Source organism: Stereum hirsutum (genome assembly GCF_000264905.1).
Source record: "Stereum hirsutum FP-91666 SS1 unplaced genomic scaffold STEHIscaffold_8, whole genome shotgun sequence".
Classification (NCBI taxonomy): Eukaryota; Fungi; Basidiomycota; class Agaricomycetes; order Russulales; family Stereaceae; genus Stereum; species Stereum hirsutum.
Window position 1 is genome coordinate 461,983 of NW_006763138.1, and position 13,833 is coordinate 475,815.

A 13,833-nucleotide genomic window follows, 5' to 3' on the forward strand; every position below is an offset into this window, starting at 1 on the left:
AGACCGTCTCGACTCTTCCCGCCGCTACGCTCTTGAGGCTACCTGACCGCTCGCCGTCGTGCTTGACCGTCTGTGCGTACCTTCGTTGTGCGGCTTAGACGACGCCGACGACAGAGACGATACCCAGAGGATAATGCAAATCAGTCCAGTCGCGCCCCCCGCCGACCACTGCTTCTTGCTCCACCCTTCCTCACGCACTTAGTCCTCCCTCTCTCTCTACCCGAGCCCCCCGCTACATGTCTCCCTCTCCCCAGTCCCCCTGGCCTCAACCCACTCCCCCGCCCGCCCCTTCCTCATCAAAACGCAGGAGAGCTCCATCTAATCCACACCACCTCCTCTCTCGCCAGACCATCGTAGATCAATCAGACGTCGGTCAGTATTCTCACCCTCACACCGACCACTTTCTCCCGTCGTTCTCACCCCCCACCTCTTGCTTTTTGTCACAGCTGCAGCCATAGAAGAGTGCGCAAATCAGAGTAACGATGTCATCTCTTGTTTTCCCACCTCCGACACAGTGGCCCCTCAACACGAATGGGTCAATTTCGTCTGTTCGTGCCCCACTCGCTCTATCAAACCACCCTTCTTCGTGCTCATATCCCCCACTCTCCCTTAGGGAACAGCAACAGGCCCCAGCTCACTCAATCTGAGCTCGTCAATATCTACCTCTCCCGCGCTGACTCCGGCGAGACAGTTTTTGAGGCACTCAACACATCGAACGTTCCAAACGGTCGTGGAACTGGGGGCTCTATCAGGGCGCAAGTGAATGATTCTTGGTTTGGATCCGACGCGCTCAACTGGTCCGGCACAAATACCACATTTCCCTTCGTCTGGGCCATCGAGCGAGCTACACCTCTTGCAGGAGAAACAACAGAGACAGGAACCATATTCTCCGCCGTCCGTGAGTAGCATCAATTCCTGTCGCCCTGGTCTTCATTGTTCATCTTCCTTCTCCTCGTCAGAGACGACATTTGCCGATGCCGTCACATCCTCTGTGGCATCAGCCTCTTCCGCTTCAGCTGCCTCAGCTGCCTCTGCCTCCTCCGCTTCTGCCGCCTCTGCATCCGCTGCCTCCCAGTCCTCCAACTCCGAATCCGACTCACCAACGGTGTCGGGGTCGAATTCTCCTGGTGGGCCATCGCAATCAGGATCTCCTGGCGGAGGTGCTGGTCTGCAGTCGGATAACGGTTCTAGTTTCCCTCATTGGGCCATCGCCGTCATCGTCGTCCTCGGTACACTGGCTCTCATCGCTACGGGAATCCTCATCTGGCTGATCGCTCGCCGGATGCGGAGGAATCGGACTCGCTCAGATTCAGCACGTGGGTCAATGGGCTCGTCCTCGCCAATGATACCGCCTATCATTACTACCAATGCACCTCAGTCACCGCAAATGGAACAGGCAGCTCTCGATTCCAATCGACCAGCATCCCTAGCCCAACGGCCAGCATCCCTCGTATCTCCGGACGGCGCCTCCACGATATCCCACGCTCACTCGAGCGGCGACGGCCCATTCTCGGGTGCAGACGCGGCAATCATGGCAGATGCTTTCCGCAAGGCACTACGGAAACCTGACTTCGCTAGCCCAGCGATTGAGGAGGGTGAGAGTCCGGACTCACAGGATCGGGCTAGAGAGGCCGAACTTCTCAACAGAGAGCTCGCGGAAGAGGGCAGGGATATCCGGAGCGTTAGTTCATCAAGAGGCGTTCGGGTGGAAACACTAAGCGACGGAGGGGATACGATCCAGGATAGTCCTCATTAGGACCCAGGCATCACCTTCAACCTTTACTCCACCTCTGTTTTAGTCTCTTGTGTACGCACGCATCGTCTTTTCTTGCCTCGCCTTTCATTCAGGGTTCTCGGGTTCTTGTTCTGTATTACAGCTTCCGTGCCATCTTCACCTCAAATTCAACCCTACCGCTGTCGCCCTCCTTGGCTTACAAACCACAGCCTCCCCACCATCCACTTACACATCTTGCTTGCGGCTACCTTTCTTTTGTGGCCCATATACTCTTCTACATCCATTCACCACTGCTGGGGCAACGGACCCGACTTCTACCTCATGTTGTTTTTATTCGTTTGCGGACACCGTTTTTCTTCTTCTTTTCCTTTTGATTTTCCACGCGTCATGCGTATTCTTGTCACATCTTTCGCCCTGCCGCGCTATAAATATTCCTGTGGTACTCCCAACCAACTTCATCCGTCCGTGTCTGTGACTCCCCGCGCTCATTACCCTCCCTCGCACTCTCTACGTCTGTCGTCATCTTACCTCGATTCGCCATCCCGCCCACGGTCGGTCGCCTCCGGATAGGCCAATGGCGTAGCTGCATCAAGCTCAGCCCCTCTGCAACTTGTCATGTCATCCGGTTCTCAGCGTCGACGCCCACGACCACGCGTTTTAGGGCCATTCATTCATACGGCCGTTCTCACTAGTTCCTCTTTGTTCTATCCCACACCTCCTTCCATCTTCGTTTTGAATCATCTTCAGCGTCCCATCCAGGTCTTCCGCCATCGATCTTCCTTATTTTTACCCACCTACCCCTTCTCGAAAGTCTGGCACCGTCGAATCTGTCGATCGCTTACGAACGCACGCACGCACTATAATACCAACTCGTCAGTGCGCGGGTGCGGTATCTGCATCCGTTCATCGGCGCCTTACGCTCCTTTTGTACCTATATGTGGACGCACATAACCATTCTTCCGTGCAGTTTGCCGGTCGTTCGTCACATCTCTTGAGTGGTCCCTGGTGCGAAAAGTGGGTGAACTGTGGGCGCGAGCAGGTCGCAATGGTACTGCAGGGCCCGTGATGGGGGAATGGATGCATTCAGGATATTTCATCGACGATAGACCTTCTTTCCGAATCTCGTTACCTCTATATACCTACGAGAGAGGGAGACATATGGGGCGATATTGGCGCTTGCGGTCGTCGCTCATCTCGAGCTCCGGCCATGCCCAATACCTCGTTCTTGGACTCCATGTATCGAAACCAATTATACGATTTCAAAGTCTCCTCCATTTTTGTTTACCTTCAATTATTCATTTTGTTTCGGCCTCCCGTTTTGCCCTTCCTTGTCGCTTATGTTGTTTCGGACGCCCAGCTTTCGAATTTTTCTCTCCTCACTTGCCCATCACTTTCTAGCAGCTACGTTTTCTCTTTAATTATCCTCACATTCTCTATCGTTTTTACGCCCTTCCGCCCCAACATCGGACAGATTTTCTCCTGTCATCTTCCAGCCCTGCCCGATGATATTAATGACACGCACGGCGCTTCCAGCCCACTTTGTATACTCCATTTTCCGCCAATGTGCGTCGTGTCAGTAGCCGTCGACTCGGATTCAGAGAAAGAACAGACCGAGCTTCAAGTGGTGATTTGATTTGGGTGTGAGATTCGATTGTTCAAGTGTTTGTGGTTGATCTTTCTTACCCTTTCTGGCCTTGGCCGAGCGTTGCACGTTCATGTACATGACCCAGCGTTGATCAATACATATACCCATCGGTTGTGCCATACGTCCTTGGTCGGACCTCTTCTGCGCGACTTGCGAGTCCTGCGCGGGAATAGCGTTGCAAACAGGAGCGAGATTGGTCGCACACAAAAGACATTCCGACGGTTAAATCACACAGTAGATAGAGCGCGAAGGCATAAACAGAACAGAAGGAAACAGAGATGTAACAGACAGAGATGAGTGGATAAGCAAAGAGAGAAAAGGAATGTTGGAGGTAGGGGTACAATACATGGCATATTGCTAATATATATTCCTGAACAGTTGTAGTCTTCTCTAGGTCGCAAGGCAAAGGCAGATAGAGATTGTCGGGAGGGGCCACGACATATGGTCAAAGCAAGAGAACTGGTAGGTGTGCAAGCCGTGCGATGCCACACGGTCGGTCAAGAGGCAGCGGACAGCTTCCTCATAAGCAGTTCGTATCTGAATGAGGGAATAATGTGAGCTATAGAGAAGGCCTGGAGCGGGATACAGGGTATGACCACGAACGTTAACATGGTCACGGCGCTGTTGGGCACCGTTCGGAGAAGATTAATCGAGAGCCCTTTGTAGAGACCTCGCCATCCTTCATGCTTGAGGATTTTCTGTATTGTGCGAACAAGACTGACCCTCTTTTTCGCAGAGGGCGTGTTGTTCTCACTGCCTGGATCCCGAGGGAGTCGAAGGGTCTGAAGACGGGTGCGGACAACTTCATGAGGGTATGTGGTAATCGACGCGGTCATCTTTGAGAATGCCGAACAAGTGAGGATGATATGTGAGGGGAGTGGTCCATCCGGTGAGTGACGTTCTGCGGATGGAAGACGGAAAGGCTAAGATCAGGGACAGATAAGCGATGGCGGAGACATCAGAACAGACTGACGTGCTAGGAGCTTGAGCTGTTCGTAGAGAGGAAACTGAACGGCGACGTGGGCGATGCCTAAAAGACTTGGGAGGAGGCCGCGATAAAAGGCGTGTATACCCTCGGTTCGAAATATGGTCATGGCAGCGTCCAACGTGTGACGATACCTCAGCTCGTTGCGCGACTGAGTCTACCAAACCCAAGTTGATTTAACTTTGGAAGACAAGGAAGGAGGCACTGGGAAGGGTACCATAAAACGCGTTTTGATCACCCAGAGAGGATTGGTAGCAATGGTGCTGGTGCCTCCGGCGCACATGGCCGACAGGATGTGAACGGACCATGGGTGTTCGCGGGCGACAGGCTGGTAGCCCTTCGCAGAGGGTGCGGGATAGATTGATTGGGTCTGAGCTGTCGACACCCCTAGCGGAGGTTGGCCATACCGACTCTTGAGCCCGTCGTACACGGCAAAGTAGATAGCCCAAGTCGGAAGATAACCGAGGATGGTTGGTCCAAGACCGCGATAGAGACCGCGCAATCCGTCGTGAACGATGATGCTTCGTAGGGTAGCTGAAATAGATGGTGGATATTTTAGGGGGACGAAAGACAGAGTAGATTGTGTACTCACCGAAGACTCCCTGGTAATGTGCATGCCCATGGGCAGTGCGCTGTGCCTGTAGCTTCGTCTTTATCACATCCAGGGGACATGTTGCTATGCTGGCAGCGAGTCCACCCCCAGCGCCGGCTGTAAAAAGCGGTCGAAGGAGTAAGGGAGATGAATAGAGAGGGGAAGACAATGGGGCGCACCGATCATGCTGTTTGCAGTCCATTTTGTACCGCTGGCGGACATCACTCTTCCCCGCCAATGCGGGGGATTATCCTCTGTGGATGCGACGAATGGCTGAGTCGAGAGGAACGGCGGCTAGAGCTTGAGGTCAGCGCGGACGACGCTCACACTCATCCATGCTCCACCACGTGCCGCCGCCTCTGTAATATTTCCCTCCATTTTCGCCTTGTTTCATGACTTCCTCCTACTCGCTTTCGAGTCTTTGTCACCCGTCCCATCTCGTCCCATCTTATCCCATGCTCCGCTCCATTCTTCTCATCGCGCCATCTTCGCCGACCGAGCATCACTCAAGCGCCCAAGTTAAAGCGTGAAGCTGGCGGGCAGACTCAATTGCCCCTGTCTGAACCTTCTCCTGCGCTCTCACTCGTAAACCACACATCGTCTCTCTTGTAGCACTCATCATGGTCAAAGCCGTCGTCAATGGTGTCGTCCTTGCAGAGTCAAGCAACACCGTAATCGTTGAAGGAAATCACTACTTCCCTCCTGAGGACGTTCGCAAGGACGAGTACTTCAGCGAATCGAACACAAGGTCAGAGAACTTCACAGTCGATTGCCTCGCCCTCCGTACTCAAATTTCTCCGACAGCACTGTCTGCCCATGGAAAGGGTAAGACTCATCTGACTCCACAGTGAGGCAGCTGTTAACGATGCTTTTCATTGTGAAGCACGGCCAGTTACTACAACGCGAATGTCGACGGCAAAGAAATCAATGACATCGCCTGGCGAGTGTTCCCTCAGGTCTTACGCGCTGATGGTACTCATTCTGAGCCACAGGTACTACCCGAATACTAAGGAGAAAGCCATGAACATCAAGAACTACGTTGCCTTCTACAAGGTATGTTCCACTCAGGCGCGAAAGACTGAACGTGGCTGCTGATGCCCATAAATAGAACAAGGTGGACATTGCTTGAAGGATTATTGGGCTGGTGTAAAGCAGTCTTCACAGTATATTGCACACCCTGTAGTCCTATTCCGGCGTGAATGTTACGAATAATGATCTCAGAACGTTAGCTGTTAGTGCTCTCGCAAACCGCCCGTTTGACTCCCTGCGCAAGAGACAGTCCGTCAAGAACCGTTCGCGACTAGTAGAAATCGTAAAATGCAAGACCTCAAGTCCGTTTACACTCACAGTACATGGTCGACCATACCCTTGCGAGTGTTGGATAGTGCCACACCCGCCACGCCACTAAGCGCCACTAACTTATAATAGTACACCGCCACACCGACCACTGACGCGTATATTCATACTTCGTCTACTTGGCGCACTTTCACCTCTGTGCATTTCTTAAGCTCTGTGCATACATCTCGCTCGGAAATTCATGTACTAAAGCACATACATCGCACGCTTTATCATAGACCACTTCTGTGTCTAAGCCCGCCTCTGACTAGAGGCACGACTTCGACGCCACCTGATTCTCCCCGCATTGCCATCCAAGCTCTACCCTTCGACCTACTCTTACGCTCTTACGACACTTAACGGACGAATCATCCTACATTTAGGACTCAGAAACAATGAACTCACGAGATGCACTGGTGCGTTACGACTGCCGAGTGATCACTGTTCGCCAAACTCATGATCTGTTCAAGTGGGCCGAAGGGCATGATGAGACAGTTGAGGTGAATCAACGCGCACTTATAGACAAAGTGCTGGCTCGATATTCCGGAGAATTCACTGGTGTGCAAAGTCCTCCACTACACTGATACCTTGCGCTGAAGCGAATCACTCCTCGACAGTCTTCCGAGAGCTGCTTCAGAACTCAGATGATGCGGCCGCACACTCTGTCGAGATACATTTCGAGACGAAGGGCTACCTGGAGCGAAACAAACAAGAGCAGGCCTCTATCGTGACGGGTTCGATATCAACACTTCCTGATTTGAAAACCTCACTCGTATGTCCCTATCAATTATCCTCCGGTGCACATCTGAATGCCTAAACGACTTCGCAGATCCACCAATGGTCATTCAAGAACAACGGTATGGTTTTCCGGGACGAGGATTGGAATCGACTGAAGAAGATAGGTACGCGATGTAGTACTGCATCATGCTGAACAGCATCTCATTTCTTCCATCAGCCGAAGGCAACCCGGACGAGGAGAAGATAGGCGCTTTTGGAGTTGGTATGTGCTTTCTTGTCGAGATATGGCCACTGTTCTCACATTTCTCCAAGGCTTCTACAGCTTGTTCTCGGTTACGGAGGAACCGTTTGTTACGTCGGGTGGTATGTCGCTACCTTGGGTATCCGCCACTATGCACTAACTGTCTGGACAGGACAATGGATGGGATTTCATTGGAAGGACAAGAAAGACCAGGTATCTGCTCTTCTCAGTATTGGATTCTGAGCGAATGTTTACCGGATGCTACAGCTCTTTGCTCGAAGAGGATCTCTCCCGGATTCGGACGAGTCTGCACCGGACCCTTGGACCACATTCGAGATGTCCCTGCGGGAACCTGCGCCCATGCCTGCCGCCTTTGATTTTACTCGATTCCTAGTCAATTCGATCACGTTCATGTCACACCTCAACGAAGTCAGCGTCTTCTTTGACGACAAACGTCTCGCGCGACTGACAAAAGCGAGCGGCAGTCCTGATAACGTCCCCCTCCTGCGAGGGCTGAACGGTCACAGTCCTCAGGGCATCATGAACGTCAAAGGCATCCAGAAAACCCGTCAGTCCAACGTCTCGTATCACTCGTCTTGCTGTAGGCTCACCGTTGAATACGATCATAGCTTTGGATATCAGAGCAGAAGTAATGCGCTGGGTTTACTCCGTTGGTAGCGAAAAGCCTCTTCCTGTAACGTCGAAGCCCGCAAAATCCCAAGGCGGTGGCTTTTTCTCTTCTTTGTTCGGCCTTGGTTCTTCGACCCCACAACGTGCAGTCACACCCCAGCCAGTCACTCCAGCTCCCGACATTGACCTGACCGAGATCAACGAATCAAGTGTTCGACTGTCCATTTTCGCTGCCAATGTCGATGTTAGGCTGGACAAGAAGATGACTGCCGAACTCCTTCGCTCGACAAAGAAGAACCCGCCGAGCAAGGTTAAATTTGAGCTCATATACGTGAGTCTGTCACCCAGACGTCCCAGCCGAAGACACTCTGACCGGTTGGTACGAATGCAGACAGGAAAAGACGAGTACGAGGCAAGCGTGCAGGCCGAGAACAAGATACAGTTCGCCACGGGCAGCGTGTTTCAAGGTCTTAGAGCTGATCTTACTGGGTGCGCATTAATGTATTGTAAATTTGAATGACTCTGATACTTTTCGCGGGCAGATCTGGATCTGCGCGAATTTTCATTGTCAGTCCTTCAGCATGAGCAATGCGGAGACAGGCACGCTCATTTTTGCTTTTCCTAGGGCCATTCTACGGGACAAACTACCGGCATAGGTGGCCATATGGCCGCCCGTTTTATCCCAACGGTCGAGCGAGAATCTGTGGATCTGGTGTGCGTGTTGCTCTGCGCCCTACAACGCGAGTTGTATTTCAAGTACTGACGTTCATTCCCTCCCAGCGATCGCAACGTAGCAGGTAGGCAGGATTCATTACCCTCTTCATCCTGCTCTAATCATCCCCCACAATAGTCTGGAACAAAGAATTGCTATACGTCGGAGGATTCCTTGCTCGATCCGCATACGAACTCGAATTATCCGACATCAAGAGGCGATGGGAAGGCGCATCATCCGGGATCGACAAACGCCCCGACCCCGACATCCAGACGTGGCTACAGGGTCGAGCGCTACATGCTCTCAAGTTTTTCACCTTTCATCTCTCGACACCATCATCCGTCGTATCCAGCCTGATGGAAGCGGCTTTCTTCTCGTGCGCGACAGCTCATGCCTTTGCCATGATCTCGTCCGAGGGCGTTCACGACGCAAACAACGTGCGGATGCCGGATCCCGTCTTCTCTGGCTTCTTGAAACGGGTTCCCTTTGTCCCCGACGATGTATTGAGTGGTGCCAAGACCATGATTGGAGCGCTTAGCGCACGAAACCTCATCAAGGAGATATCGTTTGCGGATGTCCTTGCAGAACTGAAGTCACGACCCCTCACGGAAGCGGAAGCAGTAGCGTGTTTGAAGTGGTGGATCAACCTTCACAACCAGGAAAATCGCAACGGGAACGATCCTCTCGGCATATCCCAAGGTCGCTCGCAACTCCTAAACGCAGCAGTCGTCACGACCAAGGCGGGTGATGAAGAGAGCATTATCACGTTATCGACGGTCAAGACGTTTCTGAATTCGCGCGGTTCAGGAGGCATGATCCCTAGCGATGGCCCTCTCCCCCAGCATCTCTTACCTCTCGCTATCAGCAGGAGCTTCGACCCCGAGGTCCTTGCCACTGTATTCTCCTGGAAACAGCTATCGGTCCTGGATTGGTTACGCTTCGTCACGCAGCAGCCTGTCGCCAATGTTGAGTTCGATCTCTCTCGATCTCCTCAGTGGGCTGAGCGCGTCCTACTTGTCCTTTCTCGAGCGTGGCCCTCCATGTCAAAGACTCATCAAGACCAGGTCATCGAGATATTGAAAGCAACGACCTGTGTACCCACGTCTTCGGGCATGAAAACCCCCGAGCAGGCCTATTTCTCCACTGTCAAACTGTTCCAGGATTTGCCTATTGTCACTATGCCTTCCGGTCAGGCTGTCAGGGGTCCGCTCGAAAAGCTTTTGACTGCGTTAGGTGTGCGTAAACACGTCGAGCTACAGATCATCTTCGACAGGTTTGTTTTACGCAACTCCATTCGTATTCCTTCACTGACACTCTACAAGAATGATCAAGACAGGGGACTGGACCATCTACGATCTAGTTAAATATCTCGTCTCAGTCAAGTCCACCTTGTCTTCGACCGAGCTGGACAAACTGCGTCAAACAGCCGCTTTCCCCTTAGAGTCACCATCAAAAGATTCCAAGGTGACAAGACGGAAGGCAGCTGACCTCTATGAGCCATCGGACACACTAAGAGACCTGGGGCTCCCCATCCTCGACTGGGGCAAGGACAATAAGTGGAGACCGTCTTCTGAGGAGGGTGAGCGCCTTCGCTCTGTTGACACTCTTGGTTATCTAACTCCGTAGTACCATAGCCAAGTTCTTGTATTCTTTAGGCCTCAGACAATATCCTTCGCTCGACGAGATTATCCGCATTGCAGCCCTGGGTGATGCAAATCTGCGTACGAAAGGACTAAGATACTTGTTAGATAACTTCACTTCGAGGTATTCGAATTACACGCCATCAATCTACAGCGACGTCGCTTTCATCCCCTCCATGCGAGATTCCAAGGCCGTGTTGGCCAAGCCGTCAGAGGTGAGTCAATATATCATAGCATTCTTTGCGTGCCTCACCAATACGAGCAGGTCTTCGCTGCGCCTGAATGGGCCGCTCTGGGATTCACAATTGTGGAACCAAATCTACGCGAAGAGGTCGTCACGAAGCTGAAGATCGATTTGCACCCACCGCCCCCTCGTCTGGTAGCGCTCCTGGAAAAGGCGCCTCCTGCTCACAGTGTAGCTCGTGTATGGTTTGAGACCCTCGCAAGTCGGACAGGAGGTACGGAAACACCTCTGTCATTGTTTTGTAAGGTCTTCATGATATGACCATTCGCAGAATTCTCTAGGGCTGAGTTGAGGAGACTATCGATGACACCATTCGTTCCCGTCCAGGACCCATCGTCAAAGGAAAATATCCGTCGACTTTGTCCGAATCAATGTTATTTCTCTGGCGCATCCGGGCCCAAACTCCATCTACGCCAATTGTTCACCTTTATTGACTTTGGTGACCGAGCGAATGGCTTCCTTAACGCCTGTGGCACGAAGAACGAACCATCCGTAGAAGAGATCGTCAACATTCTGCTCAAGGACCCTCAGGATTTTTTCGGCCGCGTCAAAAGAGAGCAGTGAGTGTCTCGCACCAAGAGTGTTGACACTCCGCTAATCTTCGTTCACGCAGCTATCTTTTGGAACTACGTAACATTGCTGTTAATAGGCGCTTGCTTTCGACCGCTGTTGTTGCTCGGATGCAGAAGTCGCCAATGTTGGTTGGCCTGAAACGGGTCAAGGTACCAAACAAGTCCGAGAAAAAGGGCGTGGACGGAGACGATGACGACTGGGATACCCTCGATCGATTGCTCAGACCAGATCAGGTCATCGTTGCCGACGACACCAATGCTTACCAGCTCTTCGGTGACTCTGTCTTCTCTGCACCACAGGAAGATCTTCTTGAAGGTGTGTCCTTTGTTTTTTGGTTCGATGACTCGTCTCACGACGAATCCCAGATTTTTATCTCTGGCTGGGCTCTCGACGTCTAAGTGTTATGGTTCAAGAAGAACACTCTAAGTCGACCGAGATAAAAGGATCGAGAACTGCATCTGAGATCAAAGCGCTGATCCTCGAGCGGCTGCCTCTATTCCTCCACGAACACACCCACTCTCGAACGCGCATACAGTTCAGTTGGCTAAGTGCCGACAATAACTTCGTGGTTCGATCATTCGGCAAACTCTCTACCACGAAGGCCCTTGTGTACGAGGGCCAGCGTTTGACTCGTGTTCAAGATGCTTCAGCGGTAGCCATTCGACAAGGGAAAGGGCCCATCGAGCTGTGGTTGGCGGGAAATACCCAGGTAACCCTATCTTCTAACCTTTATCTCGTATGACTGATCGACGGCACACAGGTCGACATGTATGAAGTTTCAACATCTTTATGCCGATTCTTATTCGAGTCGCCCAAGATCAACGATGCCCTGCTTTTCATGACGATCCTTTCGACTGATATCCGAGCTCTCAGGCGCAGGGGATATAATGGTGGGCTATTCGAACCTGCATTATATCTGCAATTCCTCATTGTAAGGATTATTCAGTTGACAGGATTCTGCGTCAGCAAAAGGAACAACGTGAAGCCGAAGAGAAAGCCATCAGGATAGAACAAGAGAAACATAGAGCGGAGATGGAAGCCAAACAACTTTCGAAGCCACCAACAGTCGTCCCGACTCCAGTTGGGGTCTCACATCCCACTGCTACTCCCGATTCCCTCTTCTCTGCTTCGATGCCAGCTCAGGACCTCACATCTTCAACTCCTAGCAACAATGCGATGGTTGCGCGTGATGTCAAGGAAGATGTCAAACCTGACCTCGCCAGCGACATAAAGCGGCACTCGACCAACGTGATGAATTCTCTTCAAAGCTTCCGACAGAAGATCGTTAAGAGAAATGATTACACGCCGAACGATAGCAGGCTCAGCAGTGACTTTACGGAGGAAACGAATTCTGTTGCAGGCCCCTCATCGCAGGCGTCGAACACATTGCAAGCTCCTACACGCCCCTCGCCGCTGACACGAAGCCCTACGCCCAACCCGTCGTCAACTGTTACCCCGTTGAGTAACATCGGTGAGGCATTACGTGCTTATACCCCACACTTCTCTATGGTCCTAATGATGATTTTTCCTCCCTTCAAGCCTCCAATATCGACATGGCCATCAAATCATGCACCGAAGAGAAGAGCGACTTGCTCAGAAATCGAGAACAGATGCAGATGGTAAAGGAATCTTTGGATGAGGGGTACTGCGATGTCCTTGGCCGCACAGGGGATTTAGATCTCGTTGGAACTCTTGGAGACATCAAAGTTTATGCTGCCCAAGGTCAGTATTCCTTGCATCAATACGGTCACCATGCTCATGTTTGCTCTGGTCACAGATGTCAAAGATCGACATACTCTTGTGGCTCGAAAGCAAGACGCCCTCAAGCGATTCGTCGATATCTTGCACCCTATACGCAGTATATATAATCTTCCGCCTGCTACTCTCCATATCTTCACCGACACATCTGGTGATTTGATCGCTTTCAACCGGAACGGCAGCATCTTCCTGAACTTGAGATATTACGAGGCCTGGCGTACGTATGCATCGCTTCTCATATTCGCCGTACTAACGCATTGATTATTCTGAAGATGACCGTGAAGTCACGATGGGCAGCGCGTCGAATGCGTATATATCCTGGTGCGTTCCATTCTTTTTGGCCGGCCTTTCTATCTCATTCTTGTTGCTGCAGGTTCTTTACGCTCGCACATGAGATAGCGCATAATCTGGTCCTGCAGCACAACTCAGAGCACGAGTTCTACTTCTCCTCGATTTGTGAGAAATACGTAGGATCGCTGGCGCATATTCTTGTTCGTGCTTGAAGCATGATATCGTTATGGTTTCGAAATGTTTTGCTTCGGGCACACGCTCTGATACTGTTTGTGGTTTCGACATCGAGATTGGAATGACAAAAACGAACCCGATTCCGATCCATCCTCAAGAGGGATCAAACGAATGAGGTATCGAGAGAACTACACATGAGCCGCTCTCGAGAACTGTGGACAAGCTAAGGCAGGATGCTGCCGTGACCTGGCGTAGGCTCATGCACTGTTTGACCACGCTAAAGGTGTCTCGAGCCTTTGGGGGTAACGTGTACTCGGAGTAAGTACTTATATTCTGCTGCCTATGCCACTTTTTGAGCTAGCTGAGAGCCTTTATACGAGACGACTCCGCTGGTTTTCTTCTTTGGGTCGCCTTTTTTTGACAGCTGTTTTGGAAATGGGTTGGCAGTCCCGCGCGAAGAAAACTAAAAGTGTCAGACGGTAGGGGATATTTATCATCGACGTTTCTGCCCAATTCCCTGGCACTATAAATAGTGCAAAA

General features: G+C 51.7%; 4 protein-coding genes across 4 annotated transcripts; 3 read left to right on the forward strand and 1 right to left on the reverse strand.

Moving 5' to 3' along the window:
- Positions 1-27: 27 nt before the first annotated feature.
- Positions 28-3,239, forward strand: STEHIDRAFT_121860 (uncharacterized protein). Its single transcript, XM_007304728.1, has 4 exons — positions 28-372; positions 447-548; positions 614-898; positions 960-3,239. Exons 1-4 carry the CDS (start codon positions 237-239, stop codon positions 1,754-1,756), a joined length of 1,320 nt encoding a protein of 439 aa, XP_007304790.1. The 5' UTR covers positions 28-236; the 3' UTR covers positions 1,757-3,239.
- A 428-nt stretch (positions 3,240-3,667) lies between these two features.
- On the reverse strand, positions 3,668-5,259 carry STEHIDRAFT_79899 (mitochondrial NAD transporter). Its single transcript, XM_007304605.1, has 6 exons — positions 5,137-5,259; positions 4,958-5,074; positions 4,583-4,899; positions 4,354-4,522; positions 3,984-4,281; positions 3,668-3,917 (listed from the first exon to the last, which is right to left on the reverse strand). Exons 1-6 carry the CDS (start codon positions 5,177-5,179, stop codon positions 3,878-3,880), a joined length of 984 nt encoding a protein of 327 aa, XP_007304667.1. The 5' UTR covers positions 5,180-5,259; the 3' UTR covers positions 3,668-3,877.
- Positions 5,260-5,394: 135 nt separating this feature from the next.
- Positions 5,395-6,202, forward strand: STEHIDRAFT_147465 (DUF427-domain-containing protein). Its single transcript, XM_007304729.1, has 5 exons — positions 5,395-5,705; positions 5,762-5,782; positions 5,841-5,897; positions 5,950-6,010; positions 6,066-6,202. Exons 1-5 carry the CDS (start codon positions 5,578-5,580, stop codon positions 6,084-6,086), a joined length of 288 nt encoding a protein of 95 aa, XP_007304791.1. The 5' UTR covers positions 5,395-5,577; the 3' UTR covers positions 6,087-6,202.
- A 266-nt stretch (positions 6,203-6,468) lies between these two features.
- Positions 6,469-13,419, forward strand: STEHIDRAFT_98067 (uncharacterized protein). Its single transcript, XM_007304730.1, has 26 exons — positions 6,469-6,708; positions 6,763-6,850; positions 6,910-7,064; positions 7,122-7,194; positions 7,248-7,292; positions 7,343-7,393; positions 7,444-7,484; positions 7,539-7,839; positions 7,901-8,232; positions 8,293-8,390; positions 8,444-8,468; positions 8,527-8,615; positions 8,682-8,698; positions 8,752-9,886; positions 9,936-10,192; positions 10,248-10,468; positions 10,519-10,711; positions 10,769-11,057; positions 11,111-11,385; positions 11,436-11,779; positions 11,831-11,960; positions 12,017-12,541; positions 12,610-12,792; positions 12,848-13,045; positions 13,101-13,149; positions 13,202-13,419. The coding sequence occupies exons 1-26, from the start codon at positions 6,688-6,690 to the stop codon at positions 13,329-13,331; spliced, it is 5,265 nt and encodes a 1,754-aa protein (XP_007304792.1). The 5' UTR covers positions 6,469-6,687; the 3' UTR covers positions 13,332-13,419.
- Positions 13,420-13,833: the final 414 nt, after the last annotated feature.

Excerpts from the sequence above, each read along its gene's own strand:
- STEHIDRAFT_121860 (XM_007304728.1), top strand. The coding sequence starts at position 237 with ATGTCTCCCTCTCCCCAGTCCCCCTGGCCTCAACCCACTCCCCCGCCC. Across the intron at positions 373-446 it reads CGTAGATCAATCAGACGTCG|CTGCAGCCATAGAAGAGTGC; the intron begins GTCAGTATTCTC and ends TTTTTGTCACAG. Across the intron at positions 549-613 it reads CGAATGGGTCAATTTCGTCT|GGAACAGCAACAGGCCCCAG; the intron begins GTTCGTGCCCCA and ends ACTCTCCCTTAG.
- STEHIDRAFT_79899 (XM_007304605.1), bottom strand. The coding sequence starts at position 5,179 with ATGTCCGCCAGCGGTACAAAATGGACTGCAAACAGCATGATCG. Across the intron at positions 4,523-4,582 it reads TGATCAAAACGCGTTTTATG|ACTCAGTCGCGCAACGAGCT; the intron begins GTACCCTTCCCA and ends TGGGTTTGGTAG. Across the intron at positions 3,918-3,983 it reads AGCGCCGTGACCATGTTAAC|ATACGAACTGCTTATGAGGA; the intron begins GTTCGTGGTCAT and ends TCCCTCATTCAG.
- STEHIDRAFT_147465 (XM_007304729.1), top strand. The coding sequence starts at position 5,578 with ATGGTCAAAGCCGTCGTCAATGGTGTCGTCCTTGCAGAGTCAAGCAAC. Across the intron at positions 5,706-5,761 it reads TTCAGCGAATCGAACACAAG|CACTGTCTGCCCATGGAAAG; the intron begins GTCAGAGAACTT and ends TTTCTCCGACAG. Across the intron at positions 5,898-5,949 it reads GAAATCAATGACATCGCCTG|GTACTACCCGAATACTAAGG; the intron begins GCGAGTGTTCCC and ends TCTGAGCCACAG.
- STEHIDRAFT_98067 (XM_007304730.1), top strand. The coding sequence starts at position 6,688 with ATGAACTCACGAGATGCACTG. Across the intron at positions 6,851-6,909 it reads ATATTCCGGAGAATTCACTG|TCTTCCGAGAGCTGCTTCAG; the intron begins GTGTGCAAAGTC and ends ACTCCTCGACAG. Across the intron at positions 10,193-10,247 it reads GAGACCGTCTTCTGAGGAGG|CCAAGTTCTTGTATTCTTTA; the intron begins GTGAGCGCCTTC and ends GTAGTACCATAG.